Below are 23003 nucleotides of genomic sequence, written 5' to 3'. Positions count from 1 at the left end.
TTCAGTTGTAGAATTTCCTCCATTAGCAGCCATCCTGTGTTTGCTCCCAATTCAATTTTCTCACAACCAAGACAAACCATCACAGAATCTGTATACATGCCACAGTATCTTTATAGTCAAACTGAGCAGATACGGACTGGGTAAGCAAACAATAAGGTGGGTGAAAATTGGATTGAATTGCTGGCTCAAAGGGTTGGGATCATTAGTATAAAGTCCAGCTAACAGCAGAGTCCTTCCAAGGCTGATACTCAGGCAAATACAGTATAATACATTCATTAACAGCCTGAATGTTGGGACTTTTCATAGGTTTGCAGATTATAACAAATTGGATAAAGTGATTCGCATCCTGAGGAGTGGGGTTGCTCGTCAGGAAGACCTCAACCAACTGGAGTAATGAATCCATAGAAAGTCATGAACTTCTGCAAATGAAAAAGGAAAATCCTGCACTTGGATGGAATGCAATGGTACAGCCTGCGGTCCAAGTAGTAGAACGCAGTTTTGCCAGAAATGATCTGGTTGTCCCTCTGGACAACAGTTTGAACACAACTCGGCAGTGTACCCTTGCTGAAAGAAGGCCAACCACACAGCGGGCTGTATTAGCAAAAGAATAGCCAGCAGGTCGGGGAAAGTAATTCTCCCACTCTATTTACCTCTTCTGAGACTTCATCTGAAGACCTATGTCTGGTTTTGGACCCCTCAGTACAAGAAAGACATTTATATACTGGGACAAGTTGAGCATAAAGCCATCAAGATGGTTCTGGGGATATAGCTCTTGCATAGAAGGAAAGGCTGAAAGAAATGGACTTGTTCAGTCTTAAGAAGCAGAGGCTAAAGATGCTGTTGCTGTAGACAACTGCCTAGAAGGAGGGTATAGAGAAGACAGAGCCAGAATCTTCTTGGAGGTGCAGAGTTGAGAAGCAACAGACACAAGTTTCAACAAGGGAAATTCCGATCAGAGAAAAGCACTTCACAATGAGGTCAGTCAAACCTTACAGCAGATTCCTCAGAAAGGCTGGAAAACTCCATCCTTGGAGATTTTCAAAATTTGTCTGAACAAGGCTGTAAGCAAACTGTTCAAAAGTTGGCCATGCTTTGAGCAGGGGAGTGGTCTGGAAAGTGTCCAGAGATTCTGTCTAATCTATATCATCCTACAACTCTGATTAATTTTAATGCCAGAACTAGATTAGCTTTAATACCAGCCCTACTAAACAGTGCCCACACTTCCTCATTCCTTTTCTTCTCTGTATATGTGCACCTACAATTGCTTTGGGGTTTAGGGGTTTTCTCCCTTTTTTAAAAATTTCCTTTGCAAAATTTAGCTCAAGCTGGACTTTTGGCAATTCTTGTTTACTCCTGTCTTTCTGTCTACCAATATACAGTTTTCTTTGCTGAACAATCTATTTTATTCCACTACTTTTTAAAATTCTGATTGCTTTCAAAATCCCCCTTAAAGGAAAATATTCACTAAGTTATCTCAGTGACCTTATCCATTCAATCATATGGAAACATTCTATACAAGGGCTTTCAGTATGTTTTTATAAATTTAACTTCAAGAAAACTGAAGTGTTGCACACATTTTAGTCCCTGATCACTTCAGAATAGTTAGTTTTGAAAAGAAGTTTCCTACATTTCTCAGTATGGGTACTAAAATTAAAAACCTCAGCTATAGCCTGAGGAAAGTTCAGCGTACTATTTAATTTAAGCTAAAACAACTCAGAATTATTTGATCTAACTTTATCAACTTGTTGCTTTAAAAGATTTGCTACAACTAATATAGCCAGTTATTTTCAGTTCTGGATATGCACTACAGCGTATGAGATTCTTGTTCATAAGACAGTGAGTTAGAGAAGCAGAGGGACACAAAAGAAGAACCAGAAGTAGGGATGTGATACCTGCCTAGCCTTGTAAGCAAAAAATGGCAGTTTTGCCAGGTGAACAATAGCAACAATCCAAGAAGCAAAGGTTAAGTTAAAAAAAACCAACAACAACAACAACAAACAAAAACAAACAAACAAAAAAAACCACAAAACCAAACCAAAACAAAAAAAACCATTTCTGTAACTTGAATAATTTTAGATGACAATTAGCATTACTGGTACTGGTTTACTACAGACAGTAAGTGGTTGCTATAGTTCTTTTCCCACTTAATCTTTTCTTTCCCTAGAACCTGCCTTAGATAATACTGTCATGTTGCAACAAAGAAACCATTCTGCAATGGATGCCTGGAATGGCATTATTCCTTTTTTTCTGCATTTACACAGCATCCTTTCCCTTTTCCAAAGCTTCAGAGTATGTGTTTCCTGATCCTGTCTATACTTTTGAAGGCATATATAACCCTTCGGCTGTACACTTACCTTTTGCAAAGATGTAATGCCTGGCATCAGGCTGTGGATCATACCAATTCTTTCACAGGGTTACCCAGTTCCTTGTGGAGAAAAATGTCTTATTGTGCTGTTGTTTCAAAAATCTGAGCTTATATATTTTCAGGAACAAAAAAAGAATTCCAGAAACTTTCATTGGCAAATCTTGCCAAATGAGTATTTGTTCCTTGATACAGTTTTCTACCCTTGTCCAGCTAAACAATGTTCTAAAGTGCATCATTTGTATTTAAAGAAAGCTAAGGAGTAATCCTCAGGCCAGAATTGCCCAACCTTTTCCATATGCAAATCACTTCATAATTTAGAACAAAACATCACCATACCTCCCTGTCTTTTTACTGGTTTATCTGATAATATTTCTAATTGCTACCAGTTGAACTCCATAGGAAAACTACATGAGTTCAAGAAAGCAAAAAAAAAAGAATAGCCTGCTCTGATGTTAGGATGATCGTGCCAATTTGAACATGCTTATGGAATATCATATTTGGGGAGACTTTCTATGCAGATGACAGTGCAAGTTAAGGCAGAGCAGTAAGGAGTTAAAGGTCTTATCAAGCCACTGTGAAGCTGAGCAGCCTTGCTGTTATCATTGGGGTTTGCTGTAAGTTCTAGTTGGTCTGATTTACCTCTTTGTAAAACATTCCTTATTCATTCACTAAAAGGCCAAAATGCAAGCAGAATTTTTTCTGCAAAATACCAAAAAATCCCTTTCATCCTAGAAGTGTTAGCTAACACTGGCTTGGCCTGTTTCTTCCGAAGTCAGAGGTCAGCATATGATAAAACCTAATAAACCAAAAGCAAAATCTAGCAACTCAATCTCAAAAGAAAAAAGAATAACCAACCAGGTTTATGGGTTTTCTTCTGTGAATTATTGCTTGCCTGCTACTGTGGTGGTGCGCTGCTTTGACTGTTCATTACTAGTTCTCCATCAGAAGGCATTTCAGCACCAGTCTCAAGGCTCAGACAAAACAAAACAAAAGAAGCAGAGCATAGTAGCTGGGCGGCGGGATGACTATTTCCTACACTACCCAATTAAAAAAACAAAAGACAATATAAATCCCACTCTCAGGAACCATCAATAAGGCAAATCCCCACAGAAGACTGCACTTTAAATATGAAGTATTCTTGCTAAAAACATACTCGAGATGTTTCAAAACTCAAGAGCAAAACTACTGAAGTTTTTTAATCTGGATTTTCTTTAGCTGAGTTATCTAAAGCAGCAGATTCTCAGCAGATCTGAGAGAAGACATGTAATCACAGACAGAAGAAGAGCAGGCAGAAAGAATCTTTATGTCACCTAGCCTAGGTATTTTGATACTGCTGCTGCAGTAGCTGGCATGTGCATCTAGATAGCACGACATTTCCTGAATTCCTAATCCCCATCTGGGACACAACCCCTAGTGCAAGTTTGACAAGACAAGGGAATGCATCAAGCCCTAGGTGTTCCCCACTAGTACCTTGCCATTCCTTTGTATCTGCCTCCATTTTACCACTTTATCTCACCAGAAGGATGTACGCAGGACCCAGGTGGCTTAGTCATAGCTGCATTCTCTTCTTTAATTCTATTTTCAACAGATAACTATACTGATTTTGAAAATAATAGGACATTTACCCATAGGCAGTATTTATAAAAGCAGTTATTCACTTTCAGCACTTGCAATTTCTGTCCGTCAAACACTCAAAGCAAGAGGTGAAAATAAAAAAATATAGCATGGCTAGTAATGTTGGGCAGCATCTTGCATAAGACCCCATAGGTTCTACAGGCTCAGGTGGAGTGTTAATACTTGCTGCTTGCTCCCTATATTATCTACAGTCAAAGAAAAGCTTTTCAGACAGTGCTGCCTAGGTTGTCTCTCAAAGGAAATAAGTTTCTCTTCTTTTTATGAGGTATCTAAGGCAGAGAGACAACATAGCCTTCCTCCCTCCTTCTGTTTCTATAGGAAGGAGTACTCAAACCTGTATTTTATCCTCCCTGGATGGTCTCAGTGGAAATAACAGAACCCTGAAATAGGGCTGGAAGGGATACTTTGAGGCTGTCCATGTGAGCTTTGAACATCGCACCTACACCTACGGGCACAGAAGAGCTGACATTTCACCCCTGGACATGTCCCAACCACCTCTTCCCAATGGCTCTGGAGCCTGTCAAAGATGTGGGTACATCTTCACCTCATAGAGCCATGATCACTGGCCAAATAAAAGAAAGGCCAAAGCACCCTAAAAATGGTCCTGCTCCAGTTGTTGCCTCTCAGGTCCAAATTTTGAGAAGAGTTCATTCTTTCAGTCCTTTCAAAAGAGAACTTTAGAAGTGCTTTTTGAAAAGGCACAGCCAGCCAGATTTTCAAAAGTGCTCTACTCCCAACAGCTTTTACTATTCTCAGTGGGAGCTATCAGCTGTTAAGCCCTTTTGAAAACATAGCCATATATAAAATTAAAGCGAATTGAATTCAATTTATCTTCTGGCCTGCATTCCTGACAACTGTGATTAGAGTGTTATACCTCAAGAATGTGGATCAATGACCAGCATTCCTCCTGGAGATCAGCCCAAATGTAGACCCTCCGAGACCGGAGGAGGAATGTGCCATCCTCTACAACAGCTCATCTCTTAGCAGCCACCTCTGCTGAATACCTGGGCTCCACCAGTATCAGCCCAGTGCATCTGGTAGTGACTCAAGGTTTCTCTTCCATATAAAACTGCAGCCAACACACTTGGCTGGCTTGGCAGTGAAATGCTTTGGCATGCTGTATGGACACCAATTATTTTTCAGCTGAAACAGAGCATAACCCTTAGCGAGTTTCATTGCATACTGCTAAATTATTGCACTGGGCCACTCCTAAGGGCTGTTTCACATTTAGCTTGAGCGCACGCAGAACAGCACTGTGTCTGTACAAAGTTCCAGGAGCAAAATGGGAAACCAGGAGAAACTTGCTTTCTGTAAACTTGGGACTCTCCAGATTTTCAGGGTAGGCTTGCCAGGGTTTATTGTTTAAGTTTCATCTGGTTGGCTTGGTTTTGTTTTGCTTGCCTGAAATTTCTACCTCCTATACTTCCACCAAAAGCCATCCAGGGATTTAAAGCAGTCTTCTAACCTCAGTATGGTCATTTTCCCTACCAAACAGTTCTGAATGCAGCTGGCTGACCCACTTCCCATTCAAAATGATCTTGCCATTAGGTATCAGATGAAAGATGATTGCTCTCCTTGCCAACAGCCAGCAGTTTCTCACAATCCTGATGGCTCTGTTGAACAGCTAGGAAGCATGAAAGCAAAGAGCTACGCTAATGCCTAGTACTCTTTTGGGCATACCTTTATGTGAATATCAGGTAGAATAGCTGTGTACCACTAACAATTTGACCACCTAAGGCCCTTCTGCTTTGGACGACTTCTAGGACACCGTAACTGCTTCTTCAATAAAACAAAATATTTAGACAAATAGAAGTCACTCATCACAGCAGTCCAGCTAACACTGTAAGCAATGCAGCGGCACACGCAATTGAGATGCATTTAAACACCACATCCCATTACTTTTGTTTTCCTGCAGTGATTGCCCCAAAAACTCAGTCATAACTGACTCAAGAGAGAGGCAGCAGGATGCTTAGAATTAGTCCACAGCAAGGGTTTAACTTGTGCTACTAAGCCCATCAGAAACCTTAAAAATCTTCCCTAATAATTACACAATCTAGCCCTAAATTAAAGACAGCACTACACTGAAATTGTAACCTTCTGTGAGACACAGATTTTGAAAACAGTATTTCAATGAAGTGTTTATTTGGCTACTAGCAAGAAACAAGAACGTGAATTAGACATTTGTTCAAAACTGTAATAATGAGCAGATACAATCAGTGCTGTTAAAATTCACCAGAGAATTAAAAGTTCAGCTTTAAGGATTCAAGCTTACACAAACTATTCTAAGACTCCTATTTGTACTGACTGGCCACATGAGGTAGCAGAGTAGAAGGAACCAATATGTCACTTAATATTTGGTAATGTCTTAGGGACAAAGTGTTTTGGTCAAATGTTAAAAAAAATTTTGAAACGTTTGGAACTGCAAAGAGCTGCATGGGAATTGCAATGGTAGCTTCATTTTTCATCAGTGGACAAGCTAGAACTGCATTTTAGAAAAGTCTAATTTCTGCATTCTCATTTGCAGCCATTATAAACTTTATGAAACAAAAAAGTTGTGCCTCACACTGTTAAAAGACGTGGCAAACAGAGGCCAGTACTGGCCTATGTTGCAGCAATGGTGAAGAGTGAAGGTGAACCTATGTTTTATAGGAATTAGGGAGTAGGAGAAAAATCAGCATATGCATTTTTAAGACAGATTGTTCCATATAAGTAACTACTATGCTTCTGTCTAATGGATTACAACAAAAAGTAGGTTAAAGATGAAAATCTGGACATTCAGAAGTTGGGAATTCCAAAATTTATTCAGAAATTCATGACAGAAAATTCTGACCTGAAGAGTTACTCTTTTATACAGCTGTGAGGTACTGAAAATAGATAAAACTTTACTAGACCCAACATTAGAAATCCAATCTATAACAAATGGCTAAAATGAAAGTTGTGTGATACTACAATGGAAAGAAATTAAATACCTAGAGGAAATGCACATACATTTACTGTGAGCTGTGGTCGAATTTTTTTCTTTTGCTCACAGCTTATATTTGCTTGCTTGTCAATGTATAGGTTATACAATTCCTAGATATAATTTAGTGCTTTTATTTTGAAGACGATAAGTGCTACTCGCAGCTTCAGTGGTTAGTTAGTTTTTACTCCACACAAAAGCAAATGAAATGGCATAAACTGTAAACTCTGCTTAGCCAAACTAATACCAAAATCTATGTTTCATATACAGGACCTCTTAGGTTCAGGGGGCACTTCATCTTTGCAACCATTGATGTGTGTCTTCTCTATCAACTGCACTGCTTCATGTCAGCATAATCCTGCAGGTCAGGTTTTTTATTTAATTTGTATTTAATTCTTACATTTCAATGAGCATCATGTAAGCAGTCTTTTAGTTCTTTCTAAACCAGGTTCAGTAAGTGTTTATGTACACGCATAAGATTTCAGGTGTGTATAACCGCTTGCAAGGCAGAGATTTGTGATGTAGCATGGGCAGGGATGAAGGAACACACCGTGTGCTTACGATGGATAAAGTAAATCCAAGGTGGAAAGAAAGTATTTATTCCTAGTGACTACATTAATACATCACGTTATCAAAAACCAAAAAGTGTGTTGGGAGAGGTGGAGGAGGGGACAGGCAAGGAAAAAATTATAATCTTTATAACATCAAAGTCACACAACAAAACAGCTCTTACTCAAAGCTCGGTTTTGGCATTATTAGTCAAGCAAAATAGATATATTGTTCTGTTACTGTGACAATACATCTTGGCATGGTGACAAAATCAGCCAAGAAAAATTTTTTTGAAGTGCAGTCTTCCCCTCTGCTTCACCACCTGTGAGGATTTGTTTGGTTTTGTTGTTTTTTTCTTTTCTTCCTTACAAAAAACTGGCACAAGGAGATGGGGTGGGAGAATGCTACAGCAAGTTTTATTCACTCTTCACTACTTATACAACTATGGGTTTTGAACAGTTCAGACTACATTGCTTTTGGCCTTATGTTTCCTAAATGGACAGTAAGTTAGTTCTGCAGGTTGTTCATAATGACACTTTTCCTCAAAATCCTGTGATTATTTTTATTCTTTCATGATACCCTTCTCTGTCCTTAGATTTTAGCCCTGCTTCTAACTCTGCATTTTAATTATTGTGGCTGGTAACGCTCCAGCTCCCATGCAAACCCACTTTGACCATCTCTTGCTGCAAATGTAATTTTTAAATTATACTTAAATGTACACTTTATTCGTTATTCAATCTCAGCCATTCTGGAAGTTAGCCAAAATGGCAATTGTTTACTTACTTTCTTCTACAACCTATTAAAAAATCTAATCAAATTTGTGCTTGACTTCATTTTTTTGATTCGGTTTTTGCCTCTCTGAATCTCTCTAGATTTTCTGTTCCATGAGGAGAAACTAACCAGCAAAAGTGGTCTTAAAAGTCTGTCATATTCCCTGGCTTGGCACTTAGGTGAAAAGGATCTTAATTTTCATCAACAGTAATTTTATACTGGAGTAACTGAAAGTAGATGCCAGCTTGGCTTTTTAATATAGGAGCCTTCTAAATCCTGAAGAACAGAGTGGCAGAACCCGACCACGCTGTGCTTGTTTCTGTGACTGAGCAAGCCTGAGATAGGAATAATTAAGGAACAAATATTTTTGTGATATCATATTCTTTGGGAAACAAAATCTGTCAAGAATAGGACTTAACCACATTCTAAAGCTTTAGATCCTCAGACATTTTTTAAGTGATCAGATCACCCGCATTCTCTACATTAGCTCTCTTCAAACAAGCTATTCCCAACTCTACAGCACCTTTAAGTCCCTTTAAAGATACAGAGGAGGGGAAATACATGTTGAAGTTCATACAGACAAGTTCAGCATGACACTTTTTCCACTACATAGCCTGATACTTTATCCCATTTAACCTGGATGAATCAAGAGCTACGCACTTAAACACAGGGAAAAATGAAGCACAGAAAGCAAAAGAAGCCATGCCATACACTTAGAAAGACTCAGTCACAGGTTTGTGTGGAAAAGTAGATTGGGGGGGGGTGGGGGAGAAATATTAGGATCAGAAAGGACAAAAAAGATAAAGGGAAAAAAGCCCTATTGTTCACCACCTGAAATGCAAGCAGTGAAAAAGCAGTCACAGAAATAAATTAGAGAAGACCAAACAGACATGGCCTAAGTTCTAATCCCATCTCTTTCACAGGTAGTCCTGTAAGCTTTTAAAAACCCGATGAGATCATCTCCTCCTCTAGTCCTGCAGGGATAAGAGTATGCAATGAACCCCTTGCTGTTTGCCAGCAATAAGAGCAGGAAGGTGTACAGAGCATGCAGGACTCTCTCTTAAGGTACCCACAGAGATGCCCTTCTCTCTCATTGGACTGGGTAAACAGCTGCCCTCCTTACTCGCAGCACAATGTGCTCTACGTTTCATTCATCGAGGGGAAAAAAAAACCCAAAAAAAACCCAGATAGTGGAAATTCATCACATGAAGCAGAGAAGAATGAGGCATGAAGAACCAAACAGCAGTGGCCAGAAGGCACTGTAGTTGCGTTGCCAAATTAACCATTTTAAAGTCAGATTTTCTTTTTTTGTTTTTAATGACAATTCTAATAACCATCTTTCCAGTCAGTTCCAGTGAAATATATTGATTTATAACCTATTAAACATGTGATATTCCCCTTGTGGCATAACACTATGCGGGTTTACTGAAGTACACTACATTTTCCTTCCTTTGGGAATAAATTATATCATTAAAGACACCGGTTTAGATGGCATGGTTATTAATCTGCCTTTAGTAAGCCCACGTTACATTTTGTCCCATTTCTCAAGTACTTCTAGTAAAGCTTAAATTACGTTTTCTTTCAAAATGTGCCTATTGTGGTCAAACCAATTTGTCTGCACTGCTCGGATCATTTCTTTCCAGCATTTCACAGAATTGCACAACAGCTGGAGTTTGAAGGCACCTCTGGAGATCATCTTAGTCCAATACCCTGCTTAAAGCAGGGTCAGTTAGAGCAGGTTTCTCAAGCCTTTGTCCAGTTAGGCTTTAATTACCTCCAGGGATGGAAACCCCACAAACTGTCTGGGCACCTTGTTCCAGAGGTTGACCATCCACGGTAAGAGAGTCTTTTCTTATGTTTAAATGGAACTTCCCGTATTTCAGTAGGTGCCCATCACCTCTTGTCCTTCCACTGGACACCCCTGAGATGAGCCTGGTTTCATCTTCTTTAATCCCTCCCATTCAGGTATTTGAACACATTGATAAGATTTTTTGAACAGGGAGGTGCAGAATTGGAAACAGCACTCCAGCTGCAGTATCACCAGGACTGAGTAGAGAGGAAGGATGCACTATCGCAATCTGCCGGCAGCACACTGCGTAATGCATCCTGGGAGCCTTTACTGCAAGGGCTTGTTGCCAGCTCCTGTTCGGCTTGCTCACCAAAACACCCAAGTCCTTTCTTAGCAAAGCTGTTTTCCAGCCAGTCGTGCCCTATCCTGTGCTGGTGCAAATTTAAGTACAGATTATACAGCTGATAGCCTCCCATTCCTTTTTTCCAACTGGTTTTCCTGCCTTTGTCTCTTGTGTTAAAATCATCATCATCCTGGAGAAAAAGTATGTCTTTGTCAATTAAAATCTCATTTTTACATACATACACAGATGTGTCAGATATTTGGGGGGGGGGGGGGGGTGTGTTCATCAGTATGTTTGAAGACCTTTCAATTTTTTTAACTTTTTTTTTTTAAAAGCCTAAATCAGAATTCTTTTTTGCAACTTTTTATTTCAACTTTACAGCTACAACAATACTTTCTTAACCATTGTGAGCTGTCTTCTAACATCTGATGTCTTGTTTGAGGTGATTAAGCCTAATTACATCCAGAGTCCTTCCCTATTATTTTTTTCATGCATGCTTTGGATGCAAACTCACAATAATTTTTAAAACTTTGAAATGTTAAGTGTCCTCCATGTTTAACTCTCAAAGCTCTTCAGTCCAGCATACTTCACTAGTAATTGACACCTTTCATTTCTCAGAGATTACCTTAGTGCAGAAAAAAACCTTTATTTGCAGACTATTTTTCATTTATTGGATATGGCATATTTGCTGTTAGTATTGTTTCCATAATAGCAAATCATTTCAAGAAATATATCTGAAACAGTTTGTTACCTAGAGTTTTACTGTTTGGCTTCATAATGCCTGGTGCTGTGACTCACAGGCTTGTAAGGATACTTCTATAAACACAGCGTACTTTGCTTTGTATGTACCAGTGAGATAACAATGGATCCAGTGAAAAGAAAAATAACATCAATAATATCTTTATGTTCAATGTTTATAGAAAGAAGAGGTCTTTGAAACTGTTTCAAGCGTTTGCTTTAACTGTAAATTAAGAACATCCATTCCTCCTGCCTGGATTTGATAATCCTTCCCCTTTAAGCAATGCCCAAGAAGATCACATTAATTTTAATTTTCACATTATTCAGTGTCAGTTTTGTCAAGAGAGACAAAGCTTCTTTCCATATAAAGAATGACGGTTTGCATAGTGTTTGAAAGATATCAATCAGACAAGCATAAGTAAACACAATGAAGGCTGAAACCAAGCAGTGAGGGAGTGACAGTAGAGGAGGAAACAGATGCAAGATGTTAATTCACTGGCTGGACCCAAAATTCTGGGAAAAAAGGGGAAAAAAAAGTCACCTGACTGAAGGATGGCTTTTGTAATCCATTGACAGGAAGACAGAACCGAAGCTGTATGTCTGATACAGCATTTGTAAAACAAAGCAGTCTGAGATTAATTTAAATATGTCCAAATATCACAATAGGTTAATTTTTAAAGATCTATTTGCAACGTAAGAGACAAGTATCAACACTTTCAAAATGGTATTCAAGTTGTTTCAAGAAATGAGGTCCAACCTATTTCCAGGCAATTAATCTCAGTAAGAAAATCAAGCACAGAACAGGAAAATCAGGTCCAAAAGAAGCAAAACAGAGTGCAGCACTTGGTCCGGTAAATTTTCGGTGCTTTCTCTAAGCCACTGTAATTTTTTATGCAGGAAAGGATAGCAACTGGTGTCTATGGGTTAGGTAAGATTCCAGGCCGATGTTCAAAGGACCGTCCCATTTTAAACCCATCAGGACGATCTTCACTGTTGTTTAGGAGGGATAAGGGTTGAAGAGGAGGGGATTACACAGACTGACATGCCAGTAAGGTGGCTATTTTAAACATGAGACCAATTTTAACTGTAAGATTTTAGCTGAATTTGGCAATTGGGCCAAAAAAAAAGCAGTAAGCTTTAAAACTGTTCCTGTGGTCTGGCATCGGACAGTTGTAAAAGCTTTGTAAGATCCTCCTTTGATTTTCTGGTTTGATTTCATGGAACTTTAAGAACAGAAGAAAACCATGTGGAGGGGTGAATTTTGAATAGTTATGGTTACCTACAAAGGAATAGCTAAAAGGCACATACATACCACTCCATCATCTTTCAGTGGACTCCTTAATGGCAAAGGAGATACACTGGAAGTTTCTTTGCACTGTTTAAAAAGGTAATATTCCATCTTTATTTGTATCATTAGCTATGCACCAGACTCTGAGGCTAGAGTTGGAGTATGCCATTGGAAGCTGTTAGATTAGTCCATGCATGTAAACAAGCTTTGCATTTTCACTACATGAACAGTAGAGATTGAAAAAAGCAACGAATCCAGTATCGTGTATTAATAATTCAAAGTCTACTGTCTCTAAATTCAGTTACACAATACCTAGGTGACATCAACAGGAGAAAAAGTTCACTTGAATAACCTGGTAAGAATTCAAGTTTATCTATTACATGAAATACCATGGTGTGAAGGAGCTTCCAAAGACAATGCCATCTTATCCTTAAATGAAGTGAATCATGAAAATCAGCAGATCAGCAGGCAAGTGTATTTCAATTAAGCATGGTAATAGCTGCAAAAGTTGAGCAGTTCAAACTGACTTCTTTAGCTCTTTAAGCTTGGAGTATGTGGAATTTCAATCTTCATGGGATGGATGCCCAAAGGAATTTAATGTAAATGCAGTTTATTTCTTTAAAATTGCAGACAGGATTGCAGTATGCATCAAATAAAAAATTCTTGGCAACTAGCTTAACTGACTGTTGTTTCCACAGCCAATTTGTGTAAATTTTGTCCCAAATCTGGGCTTCTGTTTTGACCTTGGAGATTAATAGCATGAAATTTACCCTATAAATATGCTCAACAGAAGGTAAAAAATATACTCCAAGATATAGGAGTTTGTCACCAGCACACAGGAAAGGGAAAATACTCTAGTTTTTTCTTAAGTTCAAGTATCTGCATTAAATTAAAACCCAGCAGACTTCTGGAGATTTATTTTTCACCCTGAGACTTTGCTGTAACCCTCTAACCTGTTATTATAGTCTTTGACTGGGTACAATGTGATAGTAAGTCATCTGCAGTAACTGCAGACTTAAGGACTAATACTTTATTACTTACTCAGGCAGAACTCCCATTAATTGCAAGTACTGATGAATAGAACCTGTAGGAATGAGTCTTTCTGTTCAGTTTAATAGGAAAGAGACCTGCATCATCTTTAATGTTGTCAATAAGAAGCTTAGGCCTCAATTCAAAAAAGCACTTAATTGTATCCATATTCAGGATGCTGAGGCATGTGCTTAGCTTTAATCTTGTACTTAAGTCCCAGTTACATGATTAAACAACGCAAGCTATAGTACTGCCCTAGAAAGAATGCTTCCTTGAGCCAAAAATCTTAATAAGTAACACAAATAAGACCAACAAACAGCAGCCCTGACTTCTCTTGTTTCTAGGTTCAAAGTTCTCTTCCAAAAAAGACAAGTAATTTTTATCTTGGCAGAAAAGAGTCTCACAAGCATAAGGTACCTTTTTCTTAAAATCCTGGCTCTGATCTGCACTGTTCAGCCTCCAACATTTGAATTAAAAAAGCATCTAGTATTCCTAATTAAACACCGTTTTGATGTCTAGGCAAAACAATGATGATTTATTCCTTTAGAAAAGATAAGCAGTGATTTCGTTTACCTGTAACTTTGGAGAAGAGGAATGGAAGCTAGAGGAGCAGGCTCATGTTATCTCAAGGTTGATCTCTGCCATCTCTGGAAGGGCACTGAGATCAGGGAAGGGCTCTGACAACTGGAGAAAGAACAATTTTGTTTCCATCTTCGCAGAAAGGACAAAAGGATAATCAAGGACTCAGCCTCACTTTGGTCTCTTGGAAAGAGGTTTTGAAACCCATTTCGGAGCACATAAAGGAGAAGTAGGTGATTGCGAACAGTCATTATGGATTTACCAAAGGTGAATCATACCGCACCAACCTGATTGCTTTCTGTGAAAAAAAAGACTAGACTTGTGGACAAGAGGAGACTTGTCAATGCCTTTTGCCTTGACTTCAGCAAAGTACAAGTTCGATGGTCTGGCTCAGAGGGTATTAGCTTATGAGCCATACTCTACCTGGAGATCTGTAACAGCTGGAGTACTGCTGGGTTCTATACTAGCACTGCCCTGTTTAACATCTTTAAAGAATGACCTGGAGGAGCTGATAGAATGCTTGCTCATCAAGTTTGCAGATGACATCAGACTGGGGAGAGATCAGTCAATATGCTCAAGTACATGGCTGCCTTCCAGTGACCTAGACAGGCTGGAGGAACGGGTGTATACGAACTTCATGAAATTCAAGGAGGACAAATGCAAAGACTTGCCTTTGAAATGGAAAACTCCTTGCAGCATGTCGTGGTTTAACCCCAGCCAGCAACTAAACACCATGCAGCTGCTCACTCACTTCCCCCTGACCCAGTGGGATGGGGAAGAGAATTGGGGGAAAAAAAGTAAAACTCGTGGGCTGAGATAAAGACAGTTTAATAGGACAGAAAGGAATAAAATAATAATGATAATAAAACAATTGGAATATACAAAACAAGCGATGCACAATGCAATTGCTCACCACTCACCACCTGATGCCCAGTTAGTTCCTGAGCAGCGATCTGCCCCCCTGCTCAACTCCCCCCCCAGTTTATATACTGGGCATGACGTCCCATGGTATGGAATATCCCTTTGGCCAGCTTGGGTCAGCTGCCCTGGCTGTGTCCCTGTCCCAACTTCTTATGCCCCTCCAGCTTTCTCGTTGGCTGGGCATGAGAAGCTGGAAAACCCTTGCCTTAGTCTAAACCCTACTGAGCAACAACTGAAACATCAGTGTGTTATCAACATTCTTCTCATCCTGAATCCAAAACATAACACTAACAGCTACTAGAAAGAAAATTAACTCTATCCCAGCCAAAACCAGGAGGCAGTAGTACAGACTCTGCTGAAGAAGCCCTCTGGTGTCCCTGTAGACAGCAAGCTGACCAGGAGCCAGGAATGTGCCCTGGCAGCAAAGGCCAACACCACCCTAGGCTGTACTAACCGGTGCTTAACCAATGGATCCAGGGACGTGATTACCACCGCATCTCAGCAGTCATTAGCCTGCACCCAAAATATTGTGTCCAGTTTGGGGCCCTCCAGTAGAAAAAATAAATTGCTCAACTTATGAGTCTGGCACAGAGCCCTGGAGCACTTGTCCCATAAAGAGAGTTGGAGGAACAAGACCTGCTCAGCTTGTTTAAGGAGGTTATCAAGAAGACAGAGCCAGGCTCTTCACAGTGGTGCATGTTGGGACAATGAGAAACAACGGGCATAAATTGAAACGAGAGGTTCAGGCTGGGTAGAACGAGAAGCTTTTACAACATGAGAACAGTCAGGCAGTGTTCAGAAAGGTTTTACTCTTTCCATCCTTGGAGGTTTTCAAGACGCAGTTGGATAATACCCTGAGCAACCTGGTTTGGTATCATAGCTAACATTCTTTTGGGCAGGAGTTTGGACTAGATAAAATCCTGAAGGCCTTTCCAACTTGAATTATTATATGATAGTATACTGCTAAACATTTTCTTTCTTCATATCAAGAGTATTGGAAAAGCTACCTCTTCTGAAGGCTGACTGGAATATAATTCTAAATACTAGAGCACAGAACTGTGGCTATACATTGGGTTCATTTATTTGATACAAAAGAGAAAATCCCACCTCAGATTTTCAGACACAGGGAGCAAGTGGCACATTTTTAGCCACATTTTCTACACTACTCCATACAAAGATAACCAAATTCCAAGACAATAATAGGGAAGAGGTTTGAATACACATTGTATACCTTATAGTCAAAGAACCCGCACATCTAAATAAAAACATACTGGAAGACCATGTCAACAGTCTTTTGAAGACACAAATTCTACTTATGAATACTCTGGTGTAAAACTGATGTGACCCAGAACTCAAATATATGTTAAAATAATCAGAATTACAACATTTACCCTTTTAATGTGTCTTGATCCAATTAGCCAACCAAATATTGGCACAATAAAGAGAATGAGATGTCTCTCTAAGATTATCATCATAAGTGTCCTCATTCATCTTCAATCATTCTCCATTTTTTATTCTCAAAAGTTAAGGATGCAAGGAATAAGTTGAAAAGAAAAAAACAACACATCAGTTATTACATATTCCTCTCACTATCCCATATGCTTGGAAAGTGAACTTATTTGTCAAAGTAAAGCGATGAAAGAGGTTGGAAAGACACTGGCCAATTTAAGAAATACTGGACCAAAATTGGTGGTTTTATCATGTTAATAATAAGGTCCAATAAATGCTAAAAAATTATTCTCTCAATTTTAGTGATTAAGGAACTCTGGGTTTATTCACAGCTCTTTTACAGTTCCGATTGTTCAAATTAGTGTTTATGACTGATTATCTTGGTTTCCTCTACAGAATTACAGCTAATATATATAAAAAAAAAAGAGATATCTTTTTTTTTCTTCAGTTAATCTTATCAAGGACTTGCCTAATAAAGAGGTGGGCTTCAACATCTGAAGTGTTTCTTAGGCCTTGTGAGAGTTTCACTGATGCAAAACTGGGTAAGGAACCAATTAGTGGCAATTACTATTTTGTGTTTTACAATGCTGAAATTCTTAAAATATATCTATATTCATGAGCAATGTACAATTCTACTTTATATTTACCTGTATCATCCCTACACTAGGCACCTTTCTCTTCAAACCAGCTTGCTTTAATCCAGTTCCTAACTGAAACAATGATTCAGGAAGAAATATTTCTTTCTTTTGTTTCAATTACCAACTGAATTAACAATTTAAATAACTTATTCTGCCACTTTCACATTTAAAATGAATTAAAGGCAAGTTATAGTGCCAGATTCTATTATTCCCAGGGTTTGCTCCAAGTAAGGACGTAAGCCAAGAGACAAGCCCTTTTTTTCTATAAAGAAAAACTTTCCTTGAGAAATATGTAGAATGAGTTATTCAGTTTCCTGCCAAATAGGAAAGATAAGAATATATATGATGTTGCATCATGTTTGCCAGATCAGCTGGACATTTAATAAAAAGGAGTCAGGGCCTGATCCATCTCTCCCAGAAATGACTGGAAGGCTTTCTTTCCATCAGCTCCAGTGAGAGTTGGATCTAGCCCCATCTGCATGTTTTCAGGCACAAGACCAATTTTCATTTCCTGACCTGTGTGTATTTCCATTGAGAACATTACTATTGCACAGAGAGAACAACAACTTGTCAGAAGATTACAAAGATCCAACACCTTTTTTAGTTAACATTCTGCAGATACAGTAACTTTACCCTATTCATTAAATACTTTTATCCACATCTTCAATGTTATAGTGTATTAAACAAGAACAACTTGTTGAAAAAAATTAATATGAATTGCATTATTACAAAAATTCCATCTGCCACATTTGCATGAATGTATTATCAGACACATGTATTCATGCATGCGCATGTAAGCCTTCATCTCTGTGGCAAGGACAAAGAAGCTTTTTAATGTACATGAATGAAGAAACTCTACGTTGCAAGCCTTTATTTATGTGACCACAAAGAATCAAATAGTGCTACTGGTTATAAGCCAAATCATTGCAGGTTTCCAGAATCAGTCCCTTAGAACTTGTCATTTTTTAAAATCAATGTTGTCATTCATAAGGACTGTCTCTTTATGCATTTGCTACCTAACCTGAGGCATTTCATGTAAACGTTTCAACTCCTTTAGCTTTAAATGAGTTCTCTTCTGAAACAGTAGAACCTTAGGGTGTTATTGTAAGAGTAACTTCACACCAATCTTTTGTGAAGTGCTCTGAGCCCTCACAGTTTCTTTCCCACTCTCAAAATAACCCATAAAATATTTATTAAAGCAGCCTGAACCACACAGGGTTATGTAGACTGAAATTTTGCTCTTTGCTTATTACAGCAGCATAAAAACCCTAAGTAGTATTTGTATGAAAGCTATATTCTATAACACAAACCCCACTGGGCAAGTAATACATTAGATCTGTAATACTTTCTATTGCCAGTCTCATCAAGCTGATTTGGAATTTGTTGCCTGGGTAGAGTGACTCATATGTTTACTGGTCCTGACAGGTGCTGGGCATCTTCCACACTCATTAAAGTTAATGACTTCAACAGCAGACAGGGAAAACTGTATGTTGAAGTAGGTTTCCTCTTAACAGGTATTCCCAAGTTATCATTTAAGAGACTATGTAAGTGGTGTCGATTTTCTTCTGCAATCACAAAACCAGCCCATAACCAAACCCCTATCCCTTCATTGCAAAAATAACCCAATTAGCTTCACAGGGACTCCTTGTTGGAGTAAGGCAAGAAAAAAATTGCACTGTACACAGAGTTTTCCACATAAAAGCTCAGTTTCTTGCCATAAAACTAGTCACATCCTCACCGGAACAGAGGAATTAACATACTGGAAACAAGCCAGTAATTTTATAGAAATATATGCCTTTAAGTAAGCTCTAAATCAGTATTCTCACAATAGCGGCAGCTTTGGCATCATTTCTATCCCAACAAGCCACAGCTGCTGAAATGGAGACTTCTGACTTCATATTAGATAAGTAATGAGACATTTTAGGCAGTGGTGCCAGAGCCTGCCCTTTGATATCAAACAGCACTCTACAGTTGTTGACCAGCTACACCCAAAAGATATGCCTTTAAATTATACTAGTTAGCTAAAAATATTCAGGCAAGAACTTCACAGAGACTTATGCCATGACATTAGACTGTCAACCAAGCTATAAGGAGTTTGAGACCTCACAGGCATCTGTATATTCATACAAAACCAAGAAATTAGGAGGACTGAATTTTTAACTACAGAGAGACCTCTACTTTGATGCCTGTCCAGCCACTAGATCTGCACTATTAATATGACAAAGCCCTGTACCCTGGCTTCCACCCAACAAGACAGAAGTACTGAGCCAGAGACCTCACAGAAACCTGTGCCTTAATATTAACCTGCCATGCAAAAACTCCTGAGCTAATGGTCTTGCAATGAGTATAACATACAGACATCTGAAGGAGGAAAGGGAGAAGATTAAAACCTCTAAAAATTAGGCAGAAGAACTATTGCAGTCATAAATACTCATCACTTTTAATACCTAACTTTTCAGGATCTTCCAAAGCAAAATGTAATGGTACATTTCCACAGTTACATTAAACGTAACAGTTCAATTAAAGAATTGGCCTTTTTCCTCTTCAGCAGGTCTCACACAAACATTTCTTGCCCTTATAATATCATAAGACATTGAGGTACAAACCACTGGGCAACACATCTTCCAAACCCAGACTAATGTGCTGTTTGCTGGAAAGAATTTGAGGGAAATCAAAAAAAGCGATTGCAACAGAATTAGTAAGCAAAATGTTGACTGATAGAAAATTGCTCAGAAGTTTGGAACATATTTCAGTAATTTGGGGAGAGATGGTAGTCAGTTAGTTGCAGGATGAATGCATTTATTAGAAATTTACCTTAACCCAAATGAAATGTTCTGCCATATTAGTAACTGTTTGCTCCCTATGAGTAACTGATGGCAAATGTCAAAGCACTTTAATTTTTAATGAAGTTTAGAAAAGAGAGCGAGATGACTCTGGGAAACTTGTCCAGAACATACATTAAATGACACAATAAACTAAAATTCTTTTTTTCAAAATTACTTCAGAATCAAATATTACTAAAAATCAGGAGTTTTGCAGTTCAAAATCCCTACATCAATTTCCAAAATAGGATTTTTGTCTCCAGTAAGGATATTGAAGAAAGTCTGCATACAGACGCCCCAAAAACTTGAAGCGAGTATTTTCTTTCTGAGTACTATTTTTCCATCCACATTGGCACAAACAGTAATTGGAAAGAAAATATTCCAGAAAAACCTTTCTCTTCCTGATGTCTGAAAGGAGTTTTTATAGTGTTGAATCTTTACATTGCTCCTCATTTTCTACCTACGCTCTTAGCATTTTTCATTGCTTTCTTTTACCTTAAATTAATTTCTAATTTATAATGCTGTGATTTCTGTGTCTCACTTAAGCAAAATAATTATCTAACACTGCTTCATGACTACAAAAGTCTAACATTCTACAACATCAGTCACTGACTTGTTTCCAGATTTCACTTACTTTAGTCAGAAAAAGCTGAACGGCAGCAGCTGTTTTATCTGTCTTTTACAGTCTTTGATCCCTCGCTTGGAAGGCCTAGAGAACTGTTTAATGTGTAAGGGAAAACCTCCCCCATACTGCTATGTGAGAGTCCCTGCTTATATTGGGCAAGAACCAAAGCCCATTAAATTAATTGAGATTTTTTTCTATTGTCTTCTGTGGAGTTTGGTTGGGCCCAACAGGTGAAAGACTTTCTCACCGAGATGAAAGATTCACTACAAACACTTCCCACTCTTGATGGTGATCAGCAGAAGAAAGGGATAGTTAAGTTCTACCATTAGCTGCAAGGCTATACTTGTTGGACCAAATCTGAAAACTGGAGTATTCTCTGCTTCAGATACTGGTTCTCGATGTTTAAACAAATTAAACTGTTTCCTTGGTTTTGGAATGCTTTGGCTTTGCTGGTGCGTGTGGCATGCAGAGAATAAGCAATGGTTAACCAAGCCTAATGGACAAAGTCTACAGGGACTTATGAGTGCTTAGGAAATAGACCTCAATCGGTATTTTACAGAAATTATTAAGAGGAGATTGGGCAAAAAAGTGCTAGTTCTTAGGTTTGAACCAGCCATAGAAAGCTTAAACACACTTCAATCTAAAAATGGTGTCCCAATTATTATTTTTCCATTTACATTGGAAATGCTATCAAAACTTCACAACTGTGTAACTACGACATGACTAAAGATGCCCATGTTACCTATGCAAACAAAATCACTACAATGTAAGCTGTTTTCTTTATTGTCCGCAAAGTATTGAAATTCTAGGTCATTGCTGTAAAAATCCCTGTGGTGATTATTTTACTAATCACTCATCACTCTACAGAATAGGTCCTGAACCACCTGTCAACCATATTCCTATGCAAATTGCTAATTGCTTTACTTTGCAGAGGTAGCAAAGTGATCACCTCAAAGCCTTTCAATGGCACTGTAGGGCTGCATAACACCAGACCCCCAGCAAGCAATTTACAACACTGACTAAGAGTACCAAAAAGCGCCTTTTGCAAACTATCCATCAGAGACAGATAAAAACATAAGCACAATATAACAAAAGACAAATCCAATATAAGTGAAAAGAGTGAGTTGTGTCTTACTTCATTTGAATTTTCGGTTCTGATGTTTTTATTTTTCAGCTTTTTCTGCAGCAGTTTGGTTTCATACTCTGGTCTGGGATGCTCCTGAAAAAGGAAAAACAAAACCAAACAAACATGTGATTATGATTAAGAGAAAAGAAAAAGAAGTTCTGGTCACTTATTCACAATCCACACCATCAAGATGATTCAACACCACAGGACCTTTTGGACTAGGGGGATCACTGCCTAGAGGTATGGGATACATTGTGGGATGCAGCGGAAGAGCATTTAGAGATTGTACAGGACTTATTAGGGGATGTTTAGGGAGGAACCAAAGGTGGGAAAGGAAGGGATCCAGGTCATTTAGGGAGGAACAACTGTGGAAAAATAGAGGGATAAGGGGATAAAAAGGGCCAATCACATGTAGATAGCTTGCTGGTCTGTATGGAAGTCTGACCACCAGCAACTGCAGGTATGAAACTCAGTATATAAGTGCTAGCGGAGATGAAGGTGGAGTAGCTGGCAAGTAGGTGAAGTGCCTGGGAGGTGTGAGTCTCTTAAGGGTGAGACCATGGTGGAATTGGCTGTCAGAGGGTCCAGGGGAGTCCCAGCCCACTTCCAGAGAGATCACAGGGTCTGGGGGCCTCTAGGAGCGCAGCCCACTGGAGCGTGCGTGTGTCTTCAAGGTTGAGACGAGGATGGGTTGGCTGCGGGGGAACCAGGGGAGTTCCAGCCGGCTCTGGAATGTGCGTGCGAGTGAGCAACTGGAGAGGGGCTGTAGCGTTGCGGGGTTGTGCCTCCACGTGCCGGCAACTGGGGAGACTGGGGCCCAGGGGCACCTACTGGGCAGACTGAGTGAGCCCAGGTGCTGGGGGGATCTGCATTGTACATATGTGCATATATATATTCTCACTAGCAGGCCTCCATCCTGCTCAGCCAGGGAGAGGAGCAGGATGAGTCCACTGTGCTGTCTGTGTGTGCCTGCTGCGTGCGTGTCTGTCTGTGTGATCTGTGTGGCTGGCCATGGCTGTATATACATATGTGGCATATATGTGTGCTCTGTGTATGTATGCCTACTGGGAATACATGCTTAGCATCACTACAGATTGGACCTGGGGGCATGGCGCTGTGCCTGCCTTGACTCTTTTGAGCTGTCGGATCTGGCCCAGTTTCCCCTGTCAATAACCTTTCAAGGTCTGCCTGCAAATTATATTTTTCTGTTCCAAATTAGAACTTAAATTAAGCATGGTAGCACAAACTTATCAGGATTTGAAAGAGAGCAGCTCATAAAAAAGACAAACACCATGTATTTCCTCATTCCCACCAAGTTCTGAATTCATTCAGAGCCTGGAATTTGGATTTGATGCCTCCCACAAAAAGCCTATTCCT

General features: G+C 39.2%; 1 protein-coding gene across 1 annotated transcript in view; it reads right to left on the bottom strand.

Moving 5' to 3' along the window:
- The window catches only part of ANO2 (anoctamin 2), a 199877-nt gene that overhangs the window by 79991 nt on the left and 96883 nt on the right, over positions 1-23003 (bottom strand). Inside the window, exon 14 of the mRNA XM_049821656.1 lies at positions 21636-21719. Coding sequence (XP_049677613.1) covers positions 21636-21719 — 84 coding nt within the window. The remainder of the gene's footprint in view (positions 1-21635; positions 21720-23003) is intronic.

This window comes from Accipiter gentilis, chromosome 18, assembly GCF_929443795.1.
Source record: "Accipiter gentilis chromosome 18, bAccGen1.1, whole genome shotgun sequence".
Classification (NCBI taxonomy): domain Eukaryota; kingdom Metazoa; phylum Chordata; class Aves; order Accipitriformes; family Accipitridae; genus Astur; species Astur gentilis.
Note: the sequence above shows the minus strand (reverse complement) of the source record. Positions and strands in the feature narration are given on the sequence as shown.